The sequence below is a fragment of the Eptesicus fuscus genome, chromosome 16 (genome assembly GCF_027574615.1).
Source record: "Eptesicus fuscus isolate TK198812 chromosome 16, DD_ASM_mEF_20220401, whole genome shotgun sequence".
NCBI lineage: Eukaryota > Metazoa > Chordata > Mammalia > Chiroptera > Vespertilionidae > Eptesicus > Eptesicus fuscus.
Window position 1 is genome coordinate 59714575 of NC_072488.1, and position 23569 is coordinate 59738143.

The 23569-nt window shown below is 42.4% G+C and overlaps 1 protein-coding gene across 1 annotated transcript in view; it reads right to left on the reverse strand.

The window, feature by feature from the left end:
• Nucleotides 1-23569, reverse strand: part of TMEM131 (transmembrane protein 131) — a 200845-nt gene that overhangs the window by 16348 nt on the left and 160928 nt on the right. Inside the window, exons 26-35 of the mRNA XM_054728464.1 lie at nucleotides 20293-20444; nucleotides 19718-19860; nucleotides 19082-19268; nucleotides 17908-18093; nucleotides 16736-16894; nucleotides 15570-16150; nucleotides 7025-7194; nucleotides 3990-4117; nucleotides 832-956; nucleotides 490-639 (exon numbers count right to left, since the gene is read on the reverse strand). Coding sequence (XP_054584439.1) covers nucleotides 490-639; nucleotides 832-956; nucleotides 3990-4117; nucleotides 7025-7194; nucleotides 15570-16150; nucleotides 16736-16894; nucleotides 17908-18093; nucleotides 19082-19268; nucleotides 19718-19860; nucleotides 20293-20444 — 1981 coding nt within the window. The remainder of the gene's footprint in view (nucleotides 1-489; nucleotides 640-831; nucleotides 957-3989; nucleotides 4118-7024; nucleotides 7195-15569; nucleotides 16151-16735; nucleotides 16895-17907; nucleotides 18094-19081; nucleotides 19269-19717; nucleotides 19861-20292; nucleotides 20445-23569) is intronic.

The window sequence follows — 23569 nt, forward strand, 5'->3', positions numbered from 1 at the left end:
ACAGCCTATTTATTCAGTCCCTCTTCCAATTCCTCATTGGCGAGTACTATGGGGTCACCTGTTTCCTTATCCATCTAATAGGTCTTATGTCTCCCATTGGGCCATTTAAAAAATTGGGCTGAGGTCTTTTCTAGTTGCCTCCACCTCCCCCTGTCTAGCTGAGGCAGACACTTCGGGGGTTTCCACCATGATGCTGGCCCACGTCCATGTTCCTTGCTCTTCCATCTTCTTCCCTCCTCCCTACATTCTGTTTGCCCTGGGGAAATTCAGCGACCATTTCCATCAAAAGCTGACCATGCTGGAGATGGATCACAGAGGCCCATTTCCTACATATGGGAAGCAATTGATAGATGTTTCTCTCTCTCTTTCCCCTCCTCTCCCTCTAAAATCAATAAAAACATACCCTTGGGTGAGAATGAATGAATAAATAAATAAAAAGGCAGCATGTTCCTGCTGAGTAGTCATGCCCAGAGTGATTCCCATACTTACAGCTGCCAGGCTTGTGGACTGGCACAGAGTCCCACTCTGGTGGGGGAGAGTCTTTTTCACCCTCTGAGCTACTGGTGTTGCCTAGTTCTTGACTATTTGGGAGGAATTTCGCTAGGGCAGATGGTCTGTTATCCACTAACTTATTTGTACCTGCACAGAAAGAAGAAAAGAAAGTTGTTAATGAACGGTAACTCCTTTCTTTCAGGTCTACTTCAATGACCCTTCTAATGAGGACGAGAACACAACCATAGCCTTTCACGACTACTAACTACTAATGGATCACTGGTAATTCACAACTAAAAACTGTTAATAGAAATGTCTGTATGACCATCAGGGAAATACCTTTTGGTTTCTGGGAATTCCGTGACTTGGAGCTGCTGGTCAATGCAGTTGGAAGAGGGATCTTGGTTGGAAGGGTTCTCCGTTGTTTACTTTCCAATGGGGGAGGGTACGGCAGCTCTAAGCAACTGAAAGACAAGCACAGTGCAAGAGACAGCTCAGCACTTGCAGACACCTCTTACAGCACCTGCCTCAGGTAATGTGCATAAAGCCATTAGCAGGAACTTGCCATTTGGGGGTTGTTGACTCTCTCCCTGCAGCTACAGTACTAGTGGGGTTCCTGAATATGGAGATTCAAGGTTCTGCTATTCAGAACTTTGAAGACATTTGTAGTAGAAACTATGAAATGAACCAGGCTGAGCTCCTGGGCTATCTATGAAACTGCACAGCCTACTGCAGAGTAGCAGGACTGCCGTATTTGCCTAGGGTGAGTGGGGAGAGATGAACTGTTTTCTTTATTCTTGAAATTCAGGACTAAACCTAGACAAATATTTAAATACAATTTTTACTTAGAGTATATACTAGAAGCCCAATGCACCAAGATTTGTGCCAGAATGGGCCTTCCTTTCCCTGGATGCTGGCACCGCCTTCGCTCTGGCCGGAGCCTCCACCTTTCCGCCTTCCTACGCTTCTCAGAGGCCCAGAGCGGCCAGGGGTGGTGCGGGACGCCTGCATCGTTGCCATGGCGACGACACAAGTGTCCCGCCCCACCCCTGGCCACTTGGTGCCCATGTATGCAAATTAACCTGCCACCTTTGTTGGGTTAATTTGCATACTCACTCCTGATTGGCTGGTGGGTGTCTTGAAGGTACAGTCAATTAGCATGTTACTCTTTTATTAGGTAGATGCTTTCTAAAAGGTTTAGCAGTAAGCTTAACATCATAAACACCTGTAACTAGGATAATCGGCCCTGAACTTCCTGTCAGCCAAGGTGAAATGGGAGGCATGATGAGCCATTTTAAGTTTCCATAGCCTGACGGGGGCGGGGGAGGGGGGGACAATAACAACCTTCAAGTCTGATGGGCAAGAAGCAATCTCTAGGAGAAATGGATTGGGTAGATAGTGCATATAAATCAGCATGTGAGCAATGGGACTAGGCTGGCCACAGCCCAGAGCCCAGTGGTTCCTTACGAGAATTCTTCCAAGCATCATCAGAGACCCCCACTATGCTCCTGGTGATGGCCACAGAGCTGTCAGTTCAAGGCTGAGCTCATAGCTTGCTTTTCATTGAAAATCTGACCTGGACAGGCTACAATAGATATGTCTATGGCATTTTCTAGTTAGTGCACTTCCTGTCCCCAACCCCTCAAGGTGTGCCACCATTCAGGACTCTCCTAGGCCTCCTTCAGGATCTTTATGTACCACATGGTCTTCCTTCTGTTGTCACCCCAAAGTCTCCCTCCCAGAGGCAGCTAATCCACACCAGATTTCAAAGGTTAGAATGGCTCAACTTTCCAGATCTAACGGCACACTACTTCTCCCAAAGTAAGCAGCTGATAGAATAAAGTATCACCTCATAACCAAATAAATACATTTTAATGAAGGCTATTTATAAACATGTTATAAGATACTAGCTCAAAGGTCATTTTATTTACATTGTTTTGTTCTCTATATTTCACCAATTTTCTCTCAGAATTAGGTATTATATTTTGAATTAGTAAAATGACTAAGCAAAAATCCAATGAGTCTTAGTTAACCCAAAACAGAATTAGGAAAGATAACAAAATGACATGAAAAAATCCACCCTCTATGGGTAAGACTATTAATGCTACAGCTTTATTAACTCTTCCATCCTCCTTCCACTTTTGACAGGGTTATTTAAAAACTCCATCTTTTAAAGTACCAAAAGCTCCCATGACATAGACACCCATGTGTATTATTTTTAAATAAGTGGTTTATAAATGTGGAGGATGAGGGCTGTCCATTTATACAAAGCTTGACTCTGTGCCACTGTAAAATTAATTGGTTTTTTAAAAAAAAGGTGCCAGATAACTACTTTCTTTTTGCTGAATCATACTTTCCCAAATTAAGCCAAATGATCTCCATTAAGAAACCTTTTTTAAAGCTTCTGAATAAATGGGTAAGACCCAACTTAAGTGATTCTTTCTAAAAGGAAAAACCAGAAAGATATTTCAGATGCCAGACTTTGACTCACGCAATACATGGTAATCCCCATACAAGGAGGCAGGAAGCTGAGGGCAAGGCTAGGGCTCCCCTGTGCCTACAGACCTGGAGGCTAGTGTGTGGCATGTGGCGCCAAGGGCCCTGAGGCGAATGTGCTATTCGAGCAGGTTATGAGAAAGCACAATTATTCTAGTAAACACTGTACTAAGTTAGGTTATTACATTTGTTCCATAAGTGTAAAATGTTGAGAAACAATTAGAAAACAAAAGGATCAACAGCTAGCTGGTGTCTTAAATCAGGGTTTCCCTGGTTCTCTAGAAGCCCTAATTCACTTCCTGGCATCTTGGACCTGTAAGGGCCACAGGCCTGCTTCTGCAGGGTTGAAGCTAAAGAATGCCTGGACCAGAGCTCTGCCATGCCACCCAATGCTCCACGCTCTTTGATTTTTGTGCGTCAACTCTTGGGGTCTGATAGGAGGGGCTGCAGATGGAGACTGAGACATCCTCTGGCTTTATCACAACTGACTTACAGGAAAACAAATGCTTCAGCATTTAAGGATTTCGGTGTTCTGGTCTAGAGATGATATACTATTCCCATAATACTGATAATATTTAAAGACTAATTTTTAATAAAGCAAATGTGAGCTAAAACTACAGGCTTAATTAGCATTAGACGATCAACTTTTTGCCTAATATAGAAAATAAAAAATTTATTCCCAATCAGATAAAGATTCCAAAAGGAAGTGATAGTATATGCCTCTTAATGATATTCCTTTGTAAAAAATGTATATACAGGGTGGGGCAAAAGTAGGTTTACAGGTGTGAGTATGTAAAACAGACTATGTTTCTGACATCAGAAGCAGGGGGCCATTCCTAACGGTACACATCAGGCATCTGAGAAAACCGAGAGGAACATGATACAGCACCGGGCTTTTGTTGCAAGCACCCCCAAAGACCAAGCAAGCAAGCAACGTTACCTAGTTTTTACCAGTAACTTCTCTTACTCTTTATTTCCCTGCACTCATTTCTTTTTCTCACCTGGTTTTCACATCTGTTGGGATTTCCTTTTTAACATTCAAAAGTTTTTTGCTTTTTTGTTTCACTTGAGACATTTCATTTTCATGTTTCTCGGGCATGGCTTGTTTTCCCTTTTGCTTTTCTGTATCCTGTAAAAAAAAAAAAAGTACACTTAATTGCTGAGAAGGACCAATAAAAATAACTGATATAGTCTTATTTAAAGGTAGGGATACAAAACTGAAGATGCAGCAGATATATATGTCACATGTATAAAAACAATAAACTCCTTTCTTCAAATCTATTTTAAACATGTGGTTCTGTCAGTTTTTTAGCCTCTGACCTTTTATAAATGTATTGTTCTGAGTCTGAGTTATAGAGTGCCGTTTTAATTTATACCCACATCCTGACAGAAGTGTGTGGTGGTACTGGCAGCAGCAAATTGACAGCTTCTTACTTTTCAGACTTAGGGAGCAAAACTTGCCTTTATTTACAAGAAAAGTTCAGCTGGGACTACAATATAAACACTTTAGCAGTGTGCTCAATGCTGAGCCCAAGCACAATGCAAGCCAAGAACACAAGTGTTCACGCCTATTCACTGAGTGTTCACAGTGACACTGTGACTGTCCATAGAGTTTTGAGTTAATTTAACTACTACTCACCATAAACGGGAGGGCTCACTCATTCACTTACTCAGCATTTTACTGGTCAGGTGCCAGGCGGAGGGATTACCAAGAGGGCTGAGGCCCTTCCCCTGAGGGCTGTGAGGTCCAACAGGAGGGAGATACATATGAGAACGCTCACCGGCCACGACTGTAGCAGAAGAGCCACTTCCCTGGCTCGCGTGTCGAGCCCAGACTGAAAAGGCCATGCCTACACTGCATCTTACAGCTGTGCTACTTGTCTGGTCCAGCAACTGCTATTTCGGGTCTGTGACCAGGTACGTACAGAAGCCACACTCACACTTTTTTACAGTAACCTGACACTGTGGCGGTGTCCAAGCACCAACTGGAGGTCTTGTTTCCTGGACATGGCATGTGTCTGCTCGGGTGCCGCTAAATTTGCCTGGGGAGTGGCATGTGGACTGGGTGCATAACACATGTATAGTAGGACCATGTATATGACAGACACGCAATTTTTAAAAACCTGGTTCGTCATCAAAGATAGTTTTTTAAAAAAATATTTTTATTGATTTCAGAGAGGAAGGAAGAGGGGGAGAGAGACAGAAACATCAATGATGAGAGAGAATCACTGATCGGTTGCCTCCTGCATGCCCACTACTGGGGATCGAGCCCGCAACCCGAGCATGTGCCCTTGACCGGAATAGAACCCGGGACCTTCCAGTCCACAGTCCAGCGCTCTATCCACTGAACCAAACCAGCTAAGGCCAAAGATAGTTTGAGATGCACTGAGTCTAACAAGGGGACAGACAGGAGAGGGACATGCAGCAAAAGGGAACAGCTGTGTGTGGGGAGTTACAAGCACATGGGGAGTGACAGTCAACCCCACAGGGTCCCGCCTCACAGTGTGTGCTTATTAAGGAAGCCTGGATTTTAACAAGTCACAACAAGTCAACCGCTTAACTGTCAAGAGGGAATAACCAGAGAAAGGGCGGAACACCCTCTGATTTCTTCAGGAAGCACTTCCTGAGCACCTGACTCGTCAAGAACATGGAGACTCAGCTCTTTGAGGATAAGAACCTGGTCTTGTCCAGCTGTTTCCCAAGCTCACAGCATAACACCTGGTGCTTACGCACTCAGTACAGAATGCTGAATAAATGAGTAGGATACAGTTGCAATCAACACACGAGTGTGTAATCTAGTGGGGAAGAAATTACATACAACCGGCAAATGGGTCATTCATAAAGAAGGGAGAGCACAGGAACCCTCCGCAGAGTGCTGGGTGGGATACACCCAAGCAGCAGGAGAGGGGACCAGGCATGGAGGCCATGTCTGTAAGGACACAAATGACAGGGAACAACTGAGAGGTAAGAACTATGGCAGTGAGTGCAGAGAGAATGCCGGGAGTCGGGGTAGCTGGAGGGGTCACTGAGGAAAAATGCTGGAAAGGTGGAACAGTTGTGAAGAAAGTGTGTGCTGACGTGCCTTCCGAGTGCTCATTCCTGTCACTGCAACTGCTGGGGTTCTGCTCTACGCCTGGCAGTCATGCGTTAGGAGATAAAGCACGAAGTCCGACACTCGCTACCAACGATGCTGAGGGGCACAGAGCACTGCAATGTGAGGGTGCAAAGGGGAAGGCAGCTAAGAAAAACAGTTACATATAGACGTTATTTAAAAATGAATATATGTAGATGACACTATTGGATAGCTTTAAGAAATGGTTCCCTAGACATTAGGTTAAAACTGAAAACAAACAAACAAACAAAAACACCCACAAAAAACTTCTGGTCTACAATAATGTCTCTATTAGCATTGTTTTACTTTTGAAATATAGTTACCTAAAAATAAGAATGCCAAAATAGAATTCTGCTTTACCTATCCTGCATACAGCTTGTACCTCAGACCCTTAGACACATCACAACAGGTACCTCCTCCCCCGCCCCCCCAACCTGTTTCCTAACGCCCACTAGGACCTGACACTTCGCAGTGTTGCTCCTGATGCTGAGAACTGAGGACCGAGGACAGGCGACCCTGTCGATGGGCTGATGTGTGTGGGGCTCGCTCAGTCCCATTCTGGGTGACTGCCACCTGTGTGGGCAGTGAGCTTCTACTGAAGCCCATGCCAGGACTGATCTTACAGGAAAAGTCAGTCTAATTAAAATGGTACAATTCCTTCTTATTCTCTTCTGATACTTAAAATATGAAACAAATTTCACAAGTCAGAGTAGTTACTATTCCAGATAGCCCCTAACTTTTAAGCAGTGTTTCCAGCTTCTAACTATTTTACTTTGTTAACATGCTTCCCCATGTCCTTCCCTGGGGGAAAGGAAGACATCTGTCCCAGAGCTGTGACTGCTTCCTGCTTAGACACGCCTGTGAGCCTGAGCGCTAATCCTAGAGCACGTGCTCACACTAACAGAACACGCTGGTCCTGCCCACCTCCTTCAGGAGAGGCTCTGTGTCGGGGTTGGAGGTCTCTGTGGTGGTGGAGGAGCTGTCATCGTCAGCCAGCGAGTCTTTCAGCTCGTCATCCTGGGGCTTTCCCTTTCCCTTCTTCTCCTCTTGCTTCTTCGGTGCTTTAACCTTGCGCTGAAGAGGTTTTCCTTTCCCTGGGGGTGAAAATCAAAGTAAAATTTCAAACTCTTCATTTAAAAAAAATATATATTTTTTTATTGATTTCAGAGAGGAAGGGAGAGGGAGAGAGAGATAGAAACATCAATGATGAGAGAGAATCATTGATCGGTTGCCTCCTGCACAACCCCCACTGGGGATCGAGCCTGCAACCCAGGCATGTGCCCCTGACCGGAATCGAACCCAGGACCCTTCAGTCTACAGGCTGACGCTCTATCCACCAAGCCAAACCGGCTAGGGCCAAACTCTTCATTTTTAAACAGCTTAGAATAGTAAGCCATTAAAACTTTTTTAAAGAGGCTGGACTGTTTCTTATTTTTTTTTTATTTTTTTTTTTTTATTTTAAATATATTTTATTGATTTTTTACAGAGAGGAAGGGAGAGGGATAGAGAGCTAGAAACATCAATGAGAGAGAATCATCGACCAGCTGCCTCCTGCACACCCCCTACCAGGGATGTGCCCGCAGCCAATGTACATGCCCTTAACCGGAATCAAACCTGGGACCTTTCAGTCCGCAGGCCGACGCTCTATCCACTGAGCCAAACCGGTTTCGGCTGGACTGTTTCTTATTAATAAAGCTTCTTTCTCTACTTCATTCCTTAGAAAATTATTATTTACTAGATGCCTGGTGTACGAACTCCCAGTCGAGGGGACAATTTGCATATTAGCCTTTTATTATATAGGATTCCTAACTAAAGGTTTCCAAATCATGTTTGACTTGTTGATTAGAATATTTTAAAAATCAACTTCAGGGCCCAATTTTTGTACAATAGGATGTACCCATTTTAAGTGTATAGATCAAAGAGTTTTGGTAAACTCAGTAGTTCTGACAATTCTGTATGTCTTTCTTGGAATACTTTTTTAGACCATAGAGGGTGATACAGCTTTGAAAAGCCACAGAAGTGAAAACCAGAGATCGTTTTAAATCCATCTGGAGATGAAAGTCTATGGTGACATGATGAGCAGCCCATGTGTTAGGTGAGGGTGCCAAGAACCCTGGTGCAGAGGCATGCTGGCTGGGTCCAAATCCTGACTCTTCTGCACCCAGCTGCGCGATGTTGACCTCTCATCTGTAAGCTGGGGAGGCAGGCCCTCCTGGAGTTGTACTGAAGGATCATGTGAGGCCCTTAGAACAGTGCCTGGCACACAAATACCTCATGATGTTATACCTGGAGAACATACAACACACCTACAGAAGCCCATATTTTAAAGGGTGTGGTGTTGCCAAGACAAATAAGAAATCAACCCATCACACATACCAGAGTGCCCACTGTTTCCCAGGCACTGTTCCACGTCCTGGGAACACAGCAGTGAGCACCAGCAGCACGGTCCTGTCCTCCTGGAGCTTACATTCCTGCCTGACTTGACAGTGGAGAGAAACCTTGGACTGTGCTGCAGGCAGGAGCACCTGGGCCAACGGGCAGGCTGGGGAAAGCCATAGGAGCCCGAGCCACAGGTAACCCATTCTGTACTCATCATTGTTAAATATGCCCTTTTGACAATGTGACTTAGTACAGCATCTTTAAAGGCTATTTTATGGCCACTGTTAACAGGCACTTGAGACATACTTTGGAATGTAGAACAGGTTGGCAAACTATGGGCCACCAGCCAAATCTGACCGGTAGCCAGATCTCTAGAACTTGTGAGCAGAGAATAATTTTTATATTTTTAAGAGGTTAAAAAACAAAACAAAACAAAACAAAACAAAACAAAACAAAACAAAAGCAGCATATATGACAAACACAGTCTGTGGCACATCAAACCTCAAGTAAGTACCATCTGGCCCTTTACAGAAAAAACTGGCCGAGCCTGGCCTAGAAAAGCAGTACGGCTCTGACTTTTAGAAATGCCACTTGGTCCTTTACTTTCCCCCTGATTCTGGAGGTGTGATTGAAACCATTACCTGGGACATTAAGTCTCAAAAAGACTGGCCAGCTGGTTTAACTGTACCAGCCTTGGCCCACCCGAGCAGCCGGAGCTCCCCAGCCAGGGTAGAGGGAAGGCGCGGTCCTGCTCTGGCCCCACGAGCCTCAGGACTTTGGATTTTGTAGGTTCAGTAGTTGATACTGAGTCCTTCAGTCTTCCCCATCTGACCAAGGTCAAGCCCTGATATGAATGTCCCACTTGCTGTTAGACTATTTTATCATGGCTAGGTTCAGTGGGTAAGAGGCTCTGTGTAGAAATCATCTGTATTTACAATAACCTGAAACCTCCTTAATAAATAGGAAAGGGCTGAAAGTGATATATATATTTTTTCTTACTGCACTTGAATCTTGAAGCCAGGGACACACAAAGGAAGAAAATAAATACTTAATAAACCACTAGTTAAGTTGAAAACTTGGGCACAAAATTATTTTATGAAAGAGTAGTTTATACTTTTTACCTACAGATTCATCTTTTTTAACCTGCTGCACGTGGCCTTCTGCCCCAGCACCGTAATAATGCTATGCTGAAAACGTGAGCAATGACCTTACCTGTCCATGCCAACGTCTCCAGCACTCCTCAGTCCACAGGCCTCTGTTCTACTGGATGCCATGGAACGCTCCTCCCCGCCCTCTGCCCAGCCTCGTCCCCTCTCCTGGCACAGTGATTCTTCCGACACTCCATCGGAGCTGCGGTCCCCCAGGGATCTGACCTTGGCACTTTTCTTTTCCCTTTATACTAGTGACCACCCTGGGGGTTTGCTTTAATCAATAAAATAACAAATAAAATAAAAAGGTGTATGTCTCATTTACACTTTAAAAGCAGAGCCCCCAAGAGCACACAGTGACCAGGCTGTGGCACGTCCACATAGTCGGACTAATTCTTGTCAAGTGTGCTCATTCTTTAGAACCATGAAGTGTTGTTTCCTCTAAAAAGCTAACGAACCACACTTTTTCTCATGTGAAGAAGAGGCCCATTGGGTCTAAAAGCCATCCTCCCAAGTTCTATTCCAACTTTCTTCTCAATGTGCCAAGGACTGGATTTCTCTTTCTAGCATCCTGTCTGAGAAAAATGGGAGATTTACAAATGTTCACCTCCTACGTGACCACTGCCAGACCCCACTTCATCAGCAAGGAAACAGGAAACTAGCTTTGGCAGTGGACAATGATCTGTCAAATTCCTGTATCACAGACAGACTCTAGGTATAATTATTTTGTACGATGCTGCCTTAAGTTAATTTACTGTAATTACAAACCCCCTGTTCTTAAAACATATAAGCAGTTCCCACTTTCCACTATTATAACGTATAATGTTTATAAGATTATTCCCTGATATTAAATTTCCAGATACGAGCTCACAGATTCAAAGGATGTGTGCATTATATTGTTTTTATGGCTTTGTCATGCTTCAGAAAATGTGCTTTCCATAATCTATGAACATATACTCTTCTTTTTAACACAGCTACCACTATTATTTTCTTCATATAATCTGTGAATCCTAGACTATTGGTGCTTTTAGAAACATATACCAGTAATTTGCTTGCCTAAATTGAAGAGAGAGAGAGAGAGAGAGAGAGAGAGAGAGAGAGAGAGAGAGAGAGGGAGGGAGGATACTCATTTGATAGGTGAAATTCTAATCACCAAAAATTATTTGGTTTTAAGCCCATCAACCACAGCAAATTAAAAGATTAAGCCCGCTAAAGACACGCCTGTTCTAATCAGCTAGGACAATTTTTGACATGTGGTTGGCCAGTGCTTATGTGACAAGCTCTCTGGTTCTTCATGTTCTTCATGTCCTGACTCCAGGGGTTAAGAAGAGGCCTGGTGCTTCCCAAACAGGTTGGCCATTCTCATCCATTCACGTGGCTAGTTGGAAAAGCTAACTGGGGTGCCTTCTCAAGCCCAACCCTCGATCTCCTGTTCTCTCCTGCCATCCCCTGATGTGTAGCTTGTGATAACTGTGTCCTCGTGGAATCACCAATGTAATGCTCCATCAGGAAGTATCTTTTAGATCAGCTCTATGACCACTGTGAAAATTAAAAAAGTCTTTAATTTTAAAATTATGTTCTAGACCAGGGGTGGGAAACCTTTTTTCTGCCAATGGCCATTTGGATATTTATAACATAATTCATGGACCATATGGAATTATCAACTTAAAAATTAACCTGCTATACTTGGTCAAACATCTAATTAACTCACCCCTAATGCCTTGGCAGGGCCAGACCTTATACGGCCTGCAGGCCGGATGTTCCCTACTCCTGTTCTAGATGAGTAACCCTGAAAGTAAGAATGGTCCTATCCTTCAGGTTAGAGACTATCTCAGACACAGGCAGCAAGGGATTCAATTTTACTACTCAACTCTTTGCTTGTGGTAAGAAAGATAACATCCATTTATTTTATTCATTCCCTCAATAGAGGAAAAACACATTAGGTAACTTGAACTAATTTAAAAATTTTATACATTAATATTACTATAAAATTACCCTAAAATACACAAGTTCTATTACTGAGATAACAAGAAAAAGATTTCTATGGAAGACACTAATATATTGGAGACATGTTATTGTTTTATAACTCCAAATGCATGCACTTTTAAAAAAACTCAATCAAGAAAGGATAATCTCTTTAATAAATGGTGTTGGGAAAACTAGATATCCACTTGCAAAAGAATGAAATTGGACCCATATCTTACACCACTCACTAAAATTAAACCAAAATGGATTAAAGATTTTTTTGGTTTATGTTCTGCTTGTTCACTTATTTTGTTTTTTAAGATTCAATTGTTGATAGATATGTATTTATTGCCATTTTATTATTCATATTTTTTATCTTTTTTTTTCTCTTCTTAAAGAAGACCCTTTAACATTTCACGTAATACTGGTTTGGTGGTGATGAACTCCTTTAGCTTTTTCTTGTCTGGGGAAATCTTTACATTTTTCTCTTTTTCTCTTGTGCTTTTAATATTGTCTCTTTGTCTTTAACCTTTAGCATTTTAATTATGATGTGTCTTGGTGTGGGCTTCTTTGGGTCCACCTTGTTTTGGACTCTGCACTTTCTGGACTTATATATCTATTTTCTTCACCAGGTTATGGAGGTTTTCTGTCATTATTTTTTCAAATAGGTTTTCAATTACTTGTTTTCTCTCTTCTCCTTCTGGCAACCCCATTATGTGAATGTTGGCACATTTGAAGTTGTCCCAGGGGCTCCTTACACTATCCTCACTTTTTATTATTATTATTATTATTATTATTATTATTATTGGATTATTTCTTTTGTTCTGATTGGGTATTTTTTGCTTCCTTATATTACAAATCGCTGATTTGATTTTAGGCTTTATCTTCTCTACTGTTGATTCCCTGTAACTTATTTTTCATTTCAGTTAGTATATCTTTCATTTTTGACTGGTTCTTTCTTATGGTTTTTATGTTTTTAATGTTGACATTCTCTCTAAGTTCTTTGAGCATCCTTATAACCATGGTTTTGAACTCTATCTGTTAATTTGCTTGCTTTGCCTCCATTTCATTTAGCTTTTTTTTTTTTTTTTTGTCCTTTCACTTAGGACTTGTTTCTTTGTCCCCTCATTTGGCTACTTTCCTGAGTTTGTTTCTATGTGTTAGGTAGAACTACTACATCTCCTGGGCTTTGTAGAGTGACCTAATATAGTAGGTATCCTATAGCAGTGGTTACCAACCTTTTGGACCTCACGGACCACCAGTTGGTGACCGCTGACCTATAGGGTCCAGTGGCAGAGCCTCCCCGTTCTCCAGAGCTGGGCATTCCAGGTGCGTCACCCCCATGTGGGCTTTGTACACCCTCCTGTTGTAGTTGAACCTTGATTGCTGTTGGCACCTCAAGAGGAGGAATTTACCCTCATGCTGATCAACTTCGAGGAGGCTGGGACCATGGTGGAGGATTAGCTGTGCAGGGCGCACCCATGGCGCAGGACTTACTTCAGCAGGGCTCTGGTGCCCTCTGAGTTTGCCTCATGAGTGTGTTACTTGTGGAGGTGGTTGGGTGGTGCCTTGACATGATCTGAAGCTGACCACTTGTTGTGTTGCCTCTGGGCCTCCTGGGAGGCGCAGTACAAGGTCAACTGCTGCCTGTGTTCTGTCCAGGGTCTCCAGGAATGAGCTATAAAGCATTGTGAAGATGGTGCTGCTACTAGAAGTACCCAGAAGAGGCCAACTTGGGAACCAAGGCTGGTTATTGCTATTGCCAGGCCTGGGGCCACTTAGTGAGAGTTATGGGGTACACCAAGATCAGCTGCTTGTTTGAGAGATTTTAGGAAAGTCTGAAGTATGAGCCAAGACAGGTCATTTGTATGGAAAAGCCACTGGAAATAGCTTGGATGGGCCTGCAAGTTGGTGGAGTGGGGTCTCAGGGAATCAATAGGGCGGGTTGAACAATGAAGACTCAGATATGGCACCTGCCTGCTGGCTCTGTGGTGGGGAGGGACCAGAGAAAGAACAATGGCTTATCCAGTACTTTTCTTTGGGAGAAAGCTGCCCCTCCAGCTCTCACCCTGATGCAGGACAATTCAGTTCCTCCCTCTGTATCTTTGGTGCTTTTTGAGCTGCTGCTCCAGTGCTGGAGCTTAGACAGAATGAGTCTGAGTAAGTCCGTGCATGGGCCCTTTAAGAGGAACTGTCTGGGACTCCAGCAGCCCTCTGTCTCACAATTCCTGCTGGGTTTTAAAGCCAGAAATTATAGGGACTTCTCTTTCTGGCTCTGGAACCCTGGGCTGGGACCCCTCACTCCTCAGGGGACCTCTACTGCTGAGATATTCCTCCCGATTTTTATCTACCACATGTGGGTGTGGGACTAACTCATTCACTGTCTCTGCCCCTGCTAGCAGTCTTTATGTGTTTTTTTTTTGTACTGTTGGTTGTAGGACTTCCATTTCAGCTATATTTCAGGCAGTTCTGAGTGATGGTTGTTCTGTAGTTTAGTTGTAATTCTGATCTCCTCCTAAATGCAAGTACTTCTAAGAGGACTCCACATACACATCTTCACATCAGTGCGATAAGAAATTTTCTATAAAAAAACTCCTGGACTGTTGGGACGTCAGGTTTCTTAGGGCTATGAGTTCCCTATTCCCTATGTAAACCAAAAGCAAACCTCCTTGGTACATTAGTGAGGGAGGTACTTAAATAGGCTAGGAGTAATGTGCATTGGAATGGCTGCCATAGGAAACGAAGATGCAAAACAGTTCAGGATATGAAGGACTAATGTAAGTACAGGTAGGCCATTTATTGCTTTTTACATTTGATTTTGGAAGTTACCTACTAGCCTACCTGTGTATGTATGTGTGACATGCAGACTTGTAAGATGGCTCCCAGGGACCCCACTTCCTGGTATATGTGTTCTTATGGAATTCTCTCTCCTGAACTGTGGGCGGGACCACACTGCTAATGACCAGAGTACTGCAGGAGAGATGGGTGTCACTTTCCAGAGTAGGTCACAAGATACAGACTTCTGTCCTGCCAGCTTATTTTCTCTCTTTCCTTCTTGTGCTTGCTTGCTCTGGGGAAGCCAACTGTTTTGAGCTGCTCTAAGGAGAGGACCCACAGCAGGCTGCTGGTCACATCCATTAAGGAAGTGCGACCCTCCGCCCAACAGGCTGTGAAGAAATGAATCCTGCCATCAACCACCTGAGTGAGCTCGGAAGCAGATCCACCTTCAGCTGAATCTTATGACGACTTCAGTCCTGGCCAACACTGACGGCAGCTCTGTGAGAGCTGGAGAACCCAGCTGAGCTGCACCCCGATGCCTGACCCATAGGAACTATGAGAGAATCATCTGTTACCATGCAAAAGATAACTTACAGAGAATGCAGAACTCCAAAGCAGGGGTCAAACTTTTTCTGAAAGGGCTAGAAGCTAGACAGTAAATAGTTTCAGGTGTGTGGAGCCTATGGCTTCTGTTGCAGCTACTCAACTCTGTTGTTGCAGCACAAAAGCAGCCAAAGACAATATATAAACAAGTGGGCATGGCTATGTGCCAATAAAACTTATTTTACAAAACAGGCAGTGATTTGGCTCACCAGCTATAGTTTGCCAACCCCAGCTGTACAGAAATACTATTTTTGAGTTAAAATGATCTCCATTTTAGCATTGTCTTAAAAATTATTTTAATAATTAAAAACAAACTCAATCTATCATAGTAACACAGGCAGCTAAAAGGAAAACAGTAGATGTCTAATAAATTTCTCAATTTGGCCAGTAATCTAAGAAACACAAGTATCTTTTATGACAAATGACTACCTCTATTTGCATTCTGACAAGGAAGAGCTGATGTCCAATGATGGAGAAATATCTGACCATCTACTGAATTAGTTGAGTGTCACAACTCTGACTACAATAGCTCCTGAGACATGCACTGGCTTCCCCCTCACGTGGTGTGCTGTTCCCACAGTGAGAACAGTGCTTACCTTTGCTTTTTGACAGTGGCGATGGTGGCTGCTCTGTAAACACATCTAGGGCTGGGGAATCATGGTGGTCGAAATCTTTGTCCATGGCTTCTATGAGACTGGTGATGTCTGAGTCCTCTGAGCTGTGCCTTGTGCTGCTGGCATGTTCTGGGTGGGAAGGGTGCACGAGGGGGGTGGGTGACAGCCTTCCAGACTGTGGCTCCTGGTGCTGAGGCACTGATGGTGGTGGAGGGGGAGAGTGCTGCTCCAGCGTGCCATGGACATGGTGCTGGCTGCTGTGCTGGCTCTGTTTTGCTCCTTTGGACTTTCTGCCTGCTGCGTGACCCTGGGCCACTGTGTTCGAGTCAAGGACCAGGGTGCCTGCTTTGCTAGCAGACTGTGCAGAAGTCCTGCTAGAGGTACTGGTGCTGTTTTTGGCTCTGACGTTGTTCATGTCAGTTGAGTTTCTATTGCTGTGACTGCTGTGTGGATGGACTGATGGACCACACTGCTTATGACTTCCTGCACCAGGTCGTGATGACGAGCCCCCGGGGCCACAGAACCCCCGACTATGACTGGGGTCACAGCTAAGTGTGTTCAAGCTGAAAAAAGGATGAACAGCAGTTAGTAAAAAGCAACATACAAATTCTTAGATTAAAAATAATGTTTATTTAATCAGTAGAGCCATTACAATATAAATACTCTAAAGAAAAACAACAAGAAATAAGGATACTCGCCCTAGCTGGTTTGGCTGACCTGTGGACTGAAGGGCCCCAGGTTCAATTCCGGTCAAGGGCATGTACCTCAGTTGCAGGCTTGAACCATGTATGGTACGGGAAGCAACCAATCGATGTGTCTCTCTCTGTCTCCCCGCTACCCCTCCCTTCTACTCTGTCTATAAATCAATGAGAAAAAAAAAGAATAGGAATACTTTTCACAACTCTATATGGTCTGTTCTATCAAAAATTTAGAAATCAAGTCAGGGTCTAAGAATATTTTAACTTTCACCAATATAATGATTACTTGCTATGAGTTCTTAGTAACTGAGAGCTATATGCAGCATGTTATTAATTAGAATTAAGATCCCCCCGCCCCAGATAAAAATGAAAAGAAAAGGCATTTTTCATTTAATTACATCAGCCAAATCTATACATTCTATAGAGTTTATTTCCAGCCGGTGAACATACTTTCCTTCAGATGAAATACCAATGATTCTCCTGAGATCAAATGGTCTTCCCACATCAAAGGGTGGGTTTGAGGCCTCAAAGGACAGCCGTCTTCGAAATGGCTCCCAAATTCCTTGAGCTTCTAAATAGGCCGTTCCGATGACCAAAAGAAACAGGGCACTGTGGGGACAGAAAGGGAGAATTGGGTTCATGAGTTAGTGCAAGAGTAACCCAATTTGACATTAAAGGCAGAATTTCTTGGTAAGGTACAATCCTATATAATAAAAGGCTAATATGCAAATTGCCCCCTTGGGAGTTTGACCGCTTGCTATGATGTGCGCTGACCACCAGGGGGGCGGTGCAAAACAAAGGAAGGCCCCAGCCAGCAACTGGCAGCTGGGGGGAAGGAAGGCCCCGGCTGGCAGCCAGAAGGCCCCGATTGGCCCTGATCGCCAGCCAGGCCTAGGGACCATACTCCTGCACCAATTTTGTGCACCAGGCCTCTAGTATCATATAAAAGACAAAATGCCTATGAAAGTTTTTAATGGGCCAGACAAAAAACAAAGCACTATGGATAAAACTTTTATAGAATGCCAATTTATACGAGGTTCATAAGGGGGAAGTAATTATTTGTATCAGAACAAACACTAAAGGATACTTTCCTTTTACCAAAAGCAGCTTTTATCTTTTCTTTCAGTTTTAACTCTAGGTCAACTCTATTCCCTTAAAGGATGTGTGGGTTAGAGTATATCTGATTCTCAAAACACATAAAGAAATATACTGGGGGGAAAAAAGAATGCTAAGGATTTAAAAACAATTTCTAATCAGTTTTCTGTTGCTTAGGTGAGACTCCAGAAGAATACACTGTAGGGTAAATCACATATGCCCAAATCGCATAACTTTGATAAATTAGGAGTGTTTTTTTCCTTTAAGAAATTAACATGCACTTAATTTATATAGCGAATTGCAAAGTCAGACAGTTGTTTATGGTATATGCCACTAAAAAATGCTCAGTTTTGACTGCTTCTACTAGACGTGGAACAGATATATAAGCTGGACTGTTAGCTGGTATGTAAGCTGGGTCTGTCTGTTCATGGAGGACCCCCGACACTCAGAACACGACTGGACACGGTGGGCACTCGATGAACAATGCCCAGTGATGCTGAATACCAACCTGGAAAGAAGACAAGTACCTCATTATTCCTGAGATGATGATATACAGAGCCAGCTCCCAGTTGGGTCGGGGTAGGGCTTCTGCACAGGTTGCTAACATATGGTATGGAAGGGATGCATTCAAAATAAACACAAATTCAGAGCCACTGGCTGTTATAAACTTCAGCTCACGAATAACCCTAGATGCTGTGAAATCAGGGGTAAACCTAAAACAGAATAATGGCAGTTAAGATCAAATTTTAAAAATATATTGCAAGCAGTTTAAATATAACACCAGTCCCATACACCTTTGAAACATAACACAGAATTTCAGTGTAACACTTTTTTATTCACCTTCCTCATTTTAAGATGGAGAAAGTTTCCCATGAGGTTAATAACAATAACAACCTGCTCCTGTAAGTATTAATTCAGAAAGTAGTCTCTGAGCTTCCTTCCCTTCCCTCCTTCTCTCTCTAAATCCATAGTTTTCCCAGGATACATTCCCATGATACTTTTAAAAAATGCTGTCCAAGCCGCAGTGATCTTTTCTTTGTCTCCTGCAGTCCTGCTTTCTGCCCAACTATTGTGTTTTTATTTTTGTAAACTGTATGTTCCCCAACCAGATGAGTGCACCTGAGGAAAGGTGTGCTATTCCTCACTGGACCTGTCGGTGCCAAGCACTGTGCCTTACTCAGTGATGAATGCAGTTCCCTGTTAAGACAATGTCCACTTAAGATCATGACATTGTCATTCAATTACGGGGACAGGTTACATTTTATTACATAAACTTTACAACATGACAACTTATCATTTAGTTGTTAAAATACGCTGCAACTATCACCAACACAGGAATTGAAACTGTCTTGACAAAAATACCACACATTCGTACATGGTACAACATGGAAAACAGCATGTATGACTACCAACACCTTCTGCTTTAACACAAGCTGGAAAGTAATTTTGAAACTGGTTTCTAAGACTATCTGATCCATTCCAGAGTTAGAAGTTTCACAATTTTGAAAACCAAGCTATAAAAAAATAACTTAACCAAAGATTAAGTGAAAAACAAAACAAAAAACATCAAGTAAATACATTTGTGGATAAAGACTCTTTTCTGTAAGTATGAAAACATATTTGCACCAAGTGTTACTAACTCTAGTTTAAAAAGTTAATGAGAAGCTACTGACTCATTATACCCTATCAGAAAATACTTACAATATAATTATGTCTTTAGAGGCATTGGCGCTTAGTGCAAACTCTTGACAATTAACGACTTTAAAGCCATATCCCTCACATGGGTACCCACTGACTTCAATGGTTTCTATGTTAATTTGAAGTTGTCCTGTATTCTCTACTTTAAATGTTCTTTTCAATGTGAAATTCGGTTCTCTCAGTTTCAAACCTAAGGGGAAAAATATGGGAGTGAGTATAAATCTTGCGGCCATGTGCTCCAGGCCCAAATGATGAGCAAGTTCCTCATGAACAGTCTGGTGACCATGAAGCACCTCCTCGTGCCAGAGACCAGCTTTACCAGACTTCAGCAGGAAGCTCTCCACTTTGCATGTCCTCTCAGATGCCAAAGTTTGATCATGCTTTATCTTTTACATCAGAGTAAGTCATCTAAGGCATGAAATGAATACTGGTACTTTAAATCTTTTAAGATCCAAATCAAACAACCCTGAAAGCAAGTCAGGATGTTTTCTTAAAAATCATAGTATTTTTAAGAAAATCAAGTATTCATCACGAATATGCACATGTGTACTGACAGAAATACTGTTCTTGTTTTTGGAATTATTCACTGTTGAAAGCAAATGCTGAAATTTGTGCCGTGGACCTGTTAGCAATACTCACTATCTGTACAATCTTTTAATAATGCTTCTGTGATTTTAAAGCGTAAAGAACTCCCTGGACCAGGAAGCTTGCCTGCCACCCTCAAGTTCTCGGTTGTTCCTTGTCCTTGGACCATCAGAGCATCCATCACGGTCAGGTTGTTTCTATGCAAGAACAAGAATTACAGATATTTCATCACTTCTTGACCTTTTGGCTAAGATCAAGTAAAGAACTACAGATTTTTCTATTATATTCGCACAATATTTTGATCCATATTTTTTACTATTATTTTATAAACCACCATGTGGAAATTAATACAGTAAATTTAAGAATGAGACATTTATACTTTAAGAATTAAAAAATATTTCCTCAAAAAAGATATTTTATTTTTAAGAACCATACATGCACAGTAAGCACAATTCAGGTCTTTAGCTATGAACACAATCACAAAGTAACTTTCATCAGGCATTGTGTATCTTGGACCAAGCCAAAACACATGTCCATAAATAAAGATGCAAACTCATATGGACACAAATCAAGTAACAACTTCTACAGAAGTGCTAAAAATCACAGCGCACTTACATCCCAGGCCATACCTGATTATGATCAGTGAGGAAACAGTTCTGTTGTGAACGGGAGTAAACTTTACTTTGACAGACCTCTTCTCTCCAGGTTTTAAAATGAGGTTCAAGATGAAATGTCGAGAGAGGCCCTCTGTGAACCCTGTTGAACTCTGCAGTGGATGAGCCTTGGGTAACAAATGGCAATCATTAATAAAGTCTCTGGAAAAATGTTTTTTCCTTTACCCCATCTACAGCCCAGTATCAGTATCACCAGCTTCTTGAATTGATTAAATATGTAAACAACATAATCTGTCACAATTTAAACACTGGTTAGCTGATAAGCAGAGCTGGGCAGCCAGTGCATTCAGCCCCTAAATGGGCTTTGTTCCCCAGGACACTGAAAGGAACATGTGTCCAAAGTCTTCATGTTTGTACTAGTCATGTTTTTATATAGAGATCTTTTAATTTTGAAACATAACACACATGTAGAAAACGACACAAACCTAAAATAAATAGCTCAGTGTTTTAAAAGAAAGCAAACAGCTGTGTAACCAACACCAGCACCGCAGGTCCCACTGCCGCTGTCCCCTCCTGCCATCCCTGCTGTCCTGCTCCTCCCGCTGAAGGGTATCAGCTGAAGGGTCTTAAAGTTGCATCCTATTTTTTATTTGTAAAACTATTTCCAATTCATATTAATTTATCTTTGACTTTTATTCTGAAAGCTAATATAAACACATAATTACTGTTTCATAAACACTTGATGATTTCAAATTTAGAGAATAGCTTAGTTTAATAATAAAAATATGACTTTTTGACAGCCAGTTACAGATTATTAAAAAAATCATAGTTCACAATTCAGGATATTCTGCTCTGACGTTTAAGCAACATTAAGTTTAAGCTTTCTGTGGGAAGGGTCCGTGAGCTTCATGGCTCTGCTACTGTGTGAAAGGAAAGTGAATTTTGTAGGATCTTTCTACTCTACTTGGCAGTTAGGTGCAAGGGGTTCGGCCCTTGCAGCCCCGGCTTTGTCTGGAAGGTTGTCCGGACAGTTGTTCTGCTGTTCGGTCTAATTAGCATATTAGCTCTTTATTATATAGGATATATTCCCAACAAACATTAGCTAATATAAACTTTGAGGACTTGGGAAAACCTGAGGATGTTGTGATGCCTCAGAGACAACATTAAGGGCCTCCAACATTCTCGATCATTATGTAGTAGTGGTTTTCACAGAGTGACCCTAGGAATGCTCAGAGATCTTTCCGAGTATCCAGTGTCTGAACTATTTCCCCAATACTGGCAGACCTAGCTGACTTTTTCAGTGTTTTGACATCTGTACTGATAAGTCAGCAAAAGCAATGGTGGGTAAACCTGCTGACCCCTTCGCACAAGGCAAGGCAGCAGTATCAAACTTTCTGAGAAGCCAGTCCTCTTCCCTGTGTGCACTTGCAGTTAAGAGAAGCAAATTCTTGCCCTAGCTGGTTTGGCTCCATGGATAGAGCATCAGCCTGAGGACTGAAGGGTCCCAGGTTCAATTCCAGTCCAGGGCACATGCCAGGTTGTGGGCTTGATCCCCAGTGGGGGGCGTGCAGGAAGCAGCCAATCAATGATTCTCCCTCATCATTGATGTTTCTCTTTCTCTCTCTTCCTCTCTGAAATCAAAACATATATTATAAAAGAAAAAAAAGAGAGAGAACCAAGTTCTGGATTCAGCAATAATATCAATCTTATTAAATCTCAACCCTGGACACATGTCTTTGTAATATTCTGGGGGATAAAACAAGAAGTTTGTATAAAGTACACCTGCTGCATGAGGCTCCACACTGTCTTGAAAAGCTAGTGTTTAAGATGCAAACTGAACATACTGCTTTTCTCATGGAACACCATTTAATTTTGAGAAAATGATTTGACAAGCAACCTATGGTTATTCAGATGGGGTGTTAGGTAGACATTTTCATGAAAATGCAATGCATTTGTCCCTTCAAGGAAAACAACTAAAGTATTTGTTGCCAATGATAAAATTCCAGGATATGAGTAGATTTTGGAAACAAGGTATCATACATCAAAAAGAAATCAAAAAGTAAAGCTAGCATGGGTGTAAGGGAAGAGTCAGGGAGAATCAGGACAGCTTCAAAAGTGAAGGTTTCCCAGCCAGCAGGGCGCCATGAACAGGATGTTTAGGGATGGAGGGGTATGTGGTAGGGCAGAATGAGAGGCATGGAGGCCTTGAGACTTCGCCGTTTGCAGAAGGCTTTAGTTCCAAGTGCTGATTTCCTGACTGATAACTGATACATACCCTGTACAGTAAGGCCTTACAACATGAGTGGTTAGTGGCTGTGCATCCTGACCTGTATGATAGAGAATATTTTGATCCTGGAACCAATCAGTTTATGTAAAAATTTATTAATTCAAGATCGACTGAGTGAAAACTATGCATACTACTGTGCTAAAGTATAAATACAGCCAGCCATGGGTCTGGCACTCGTGGAGTTTAGAATTTTATTGGCAATTATCCAAAATAAACATTTAAATGACCACGCACACTATTTTGAGGTTTAATAAAGTAAATTATGTATTAGCATATACCTCACTGTCCTGATGCATAACCTGTATTGTGAACAGGGAGCCACTGTAAGGACAGAATATAAAGAAGCAATGGTTTCCTAGAGGCAAAGGTATCAGACAAGGGCACACTTTATCTCCCTATTTGTTTAATCTGTATGCAGAACATATCACATGAAAAACTGGGCTATACTCAGAGCCAGGAGGAGTGAAAATCAGTGGAAGAAATGATAAGCTATGCATATAACACCAACTTACTGGCAGAAAGTACTAACAATTTGAAACAACTTTGGATGAAAGTGAAAGAAGAAAGTGCCAACAGGACTACATTTGCACATCAAGAAGACAAGAATGATAACTACAGAAGAAATATACAACTTTAATGTAGACAATGGAGACACTGAAATTGTTAATAGATTTTGCTGGTTCAGTCATCAACTCAGAGAGAGACTTGCATCCAAGAAATCAAGAGAAGGTCGAGACTCAGAAGGGCAGCAATGGAAGAATTAGGTCACCAAGAGCAAAGATGTGCTATTAGAGCCCTCACATCCCCAATAACCATGTGCCGATGTGAAAGTTGGACAGTGAAGAAGGCTGATAAAAAACAATAGCATGGAACTCAGCCAATGTGGCTCTGTGGTCATGGTTCAATTCCTGGTCAGGAAACATGCCCAGGTTGTGGGCTCGATCCCCAGTGGGGGCATGCAAGAGGGAGCTGATTGATGTTTCTCTCTCATCAAATGTTTCTATC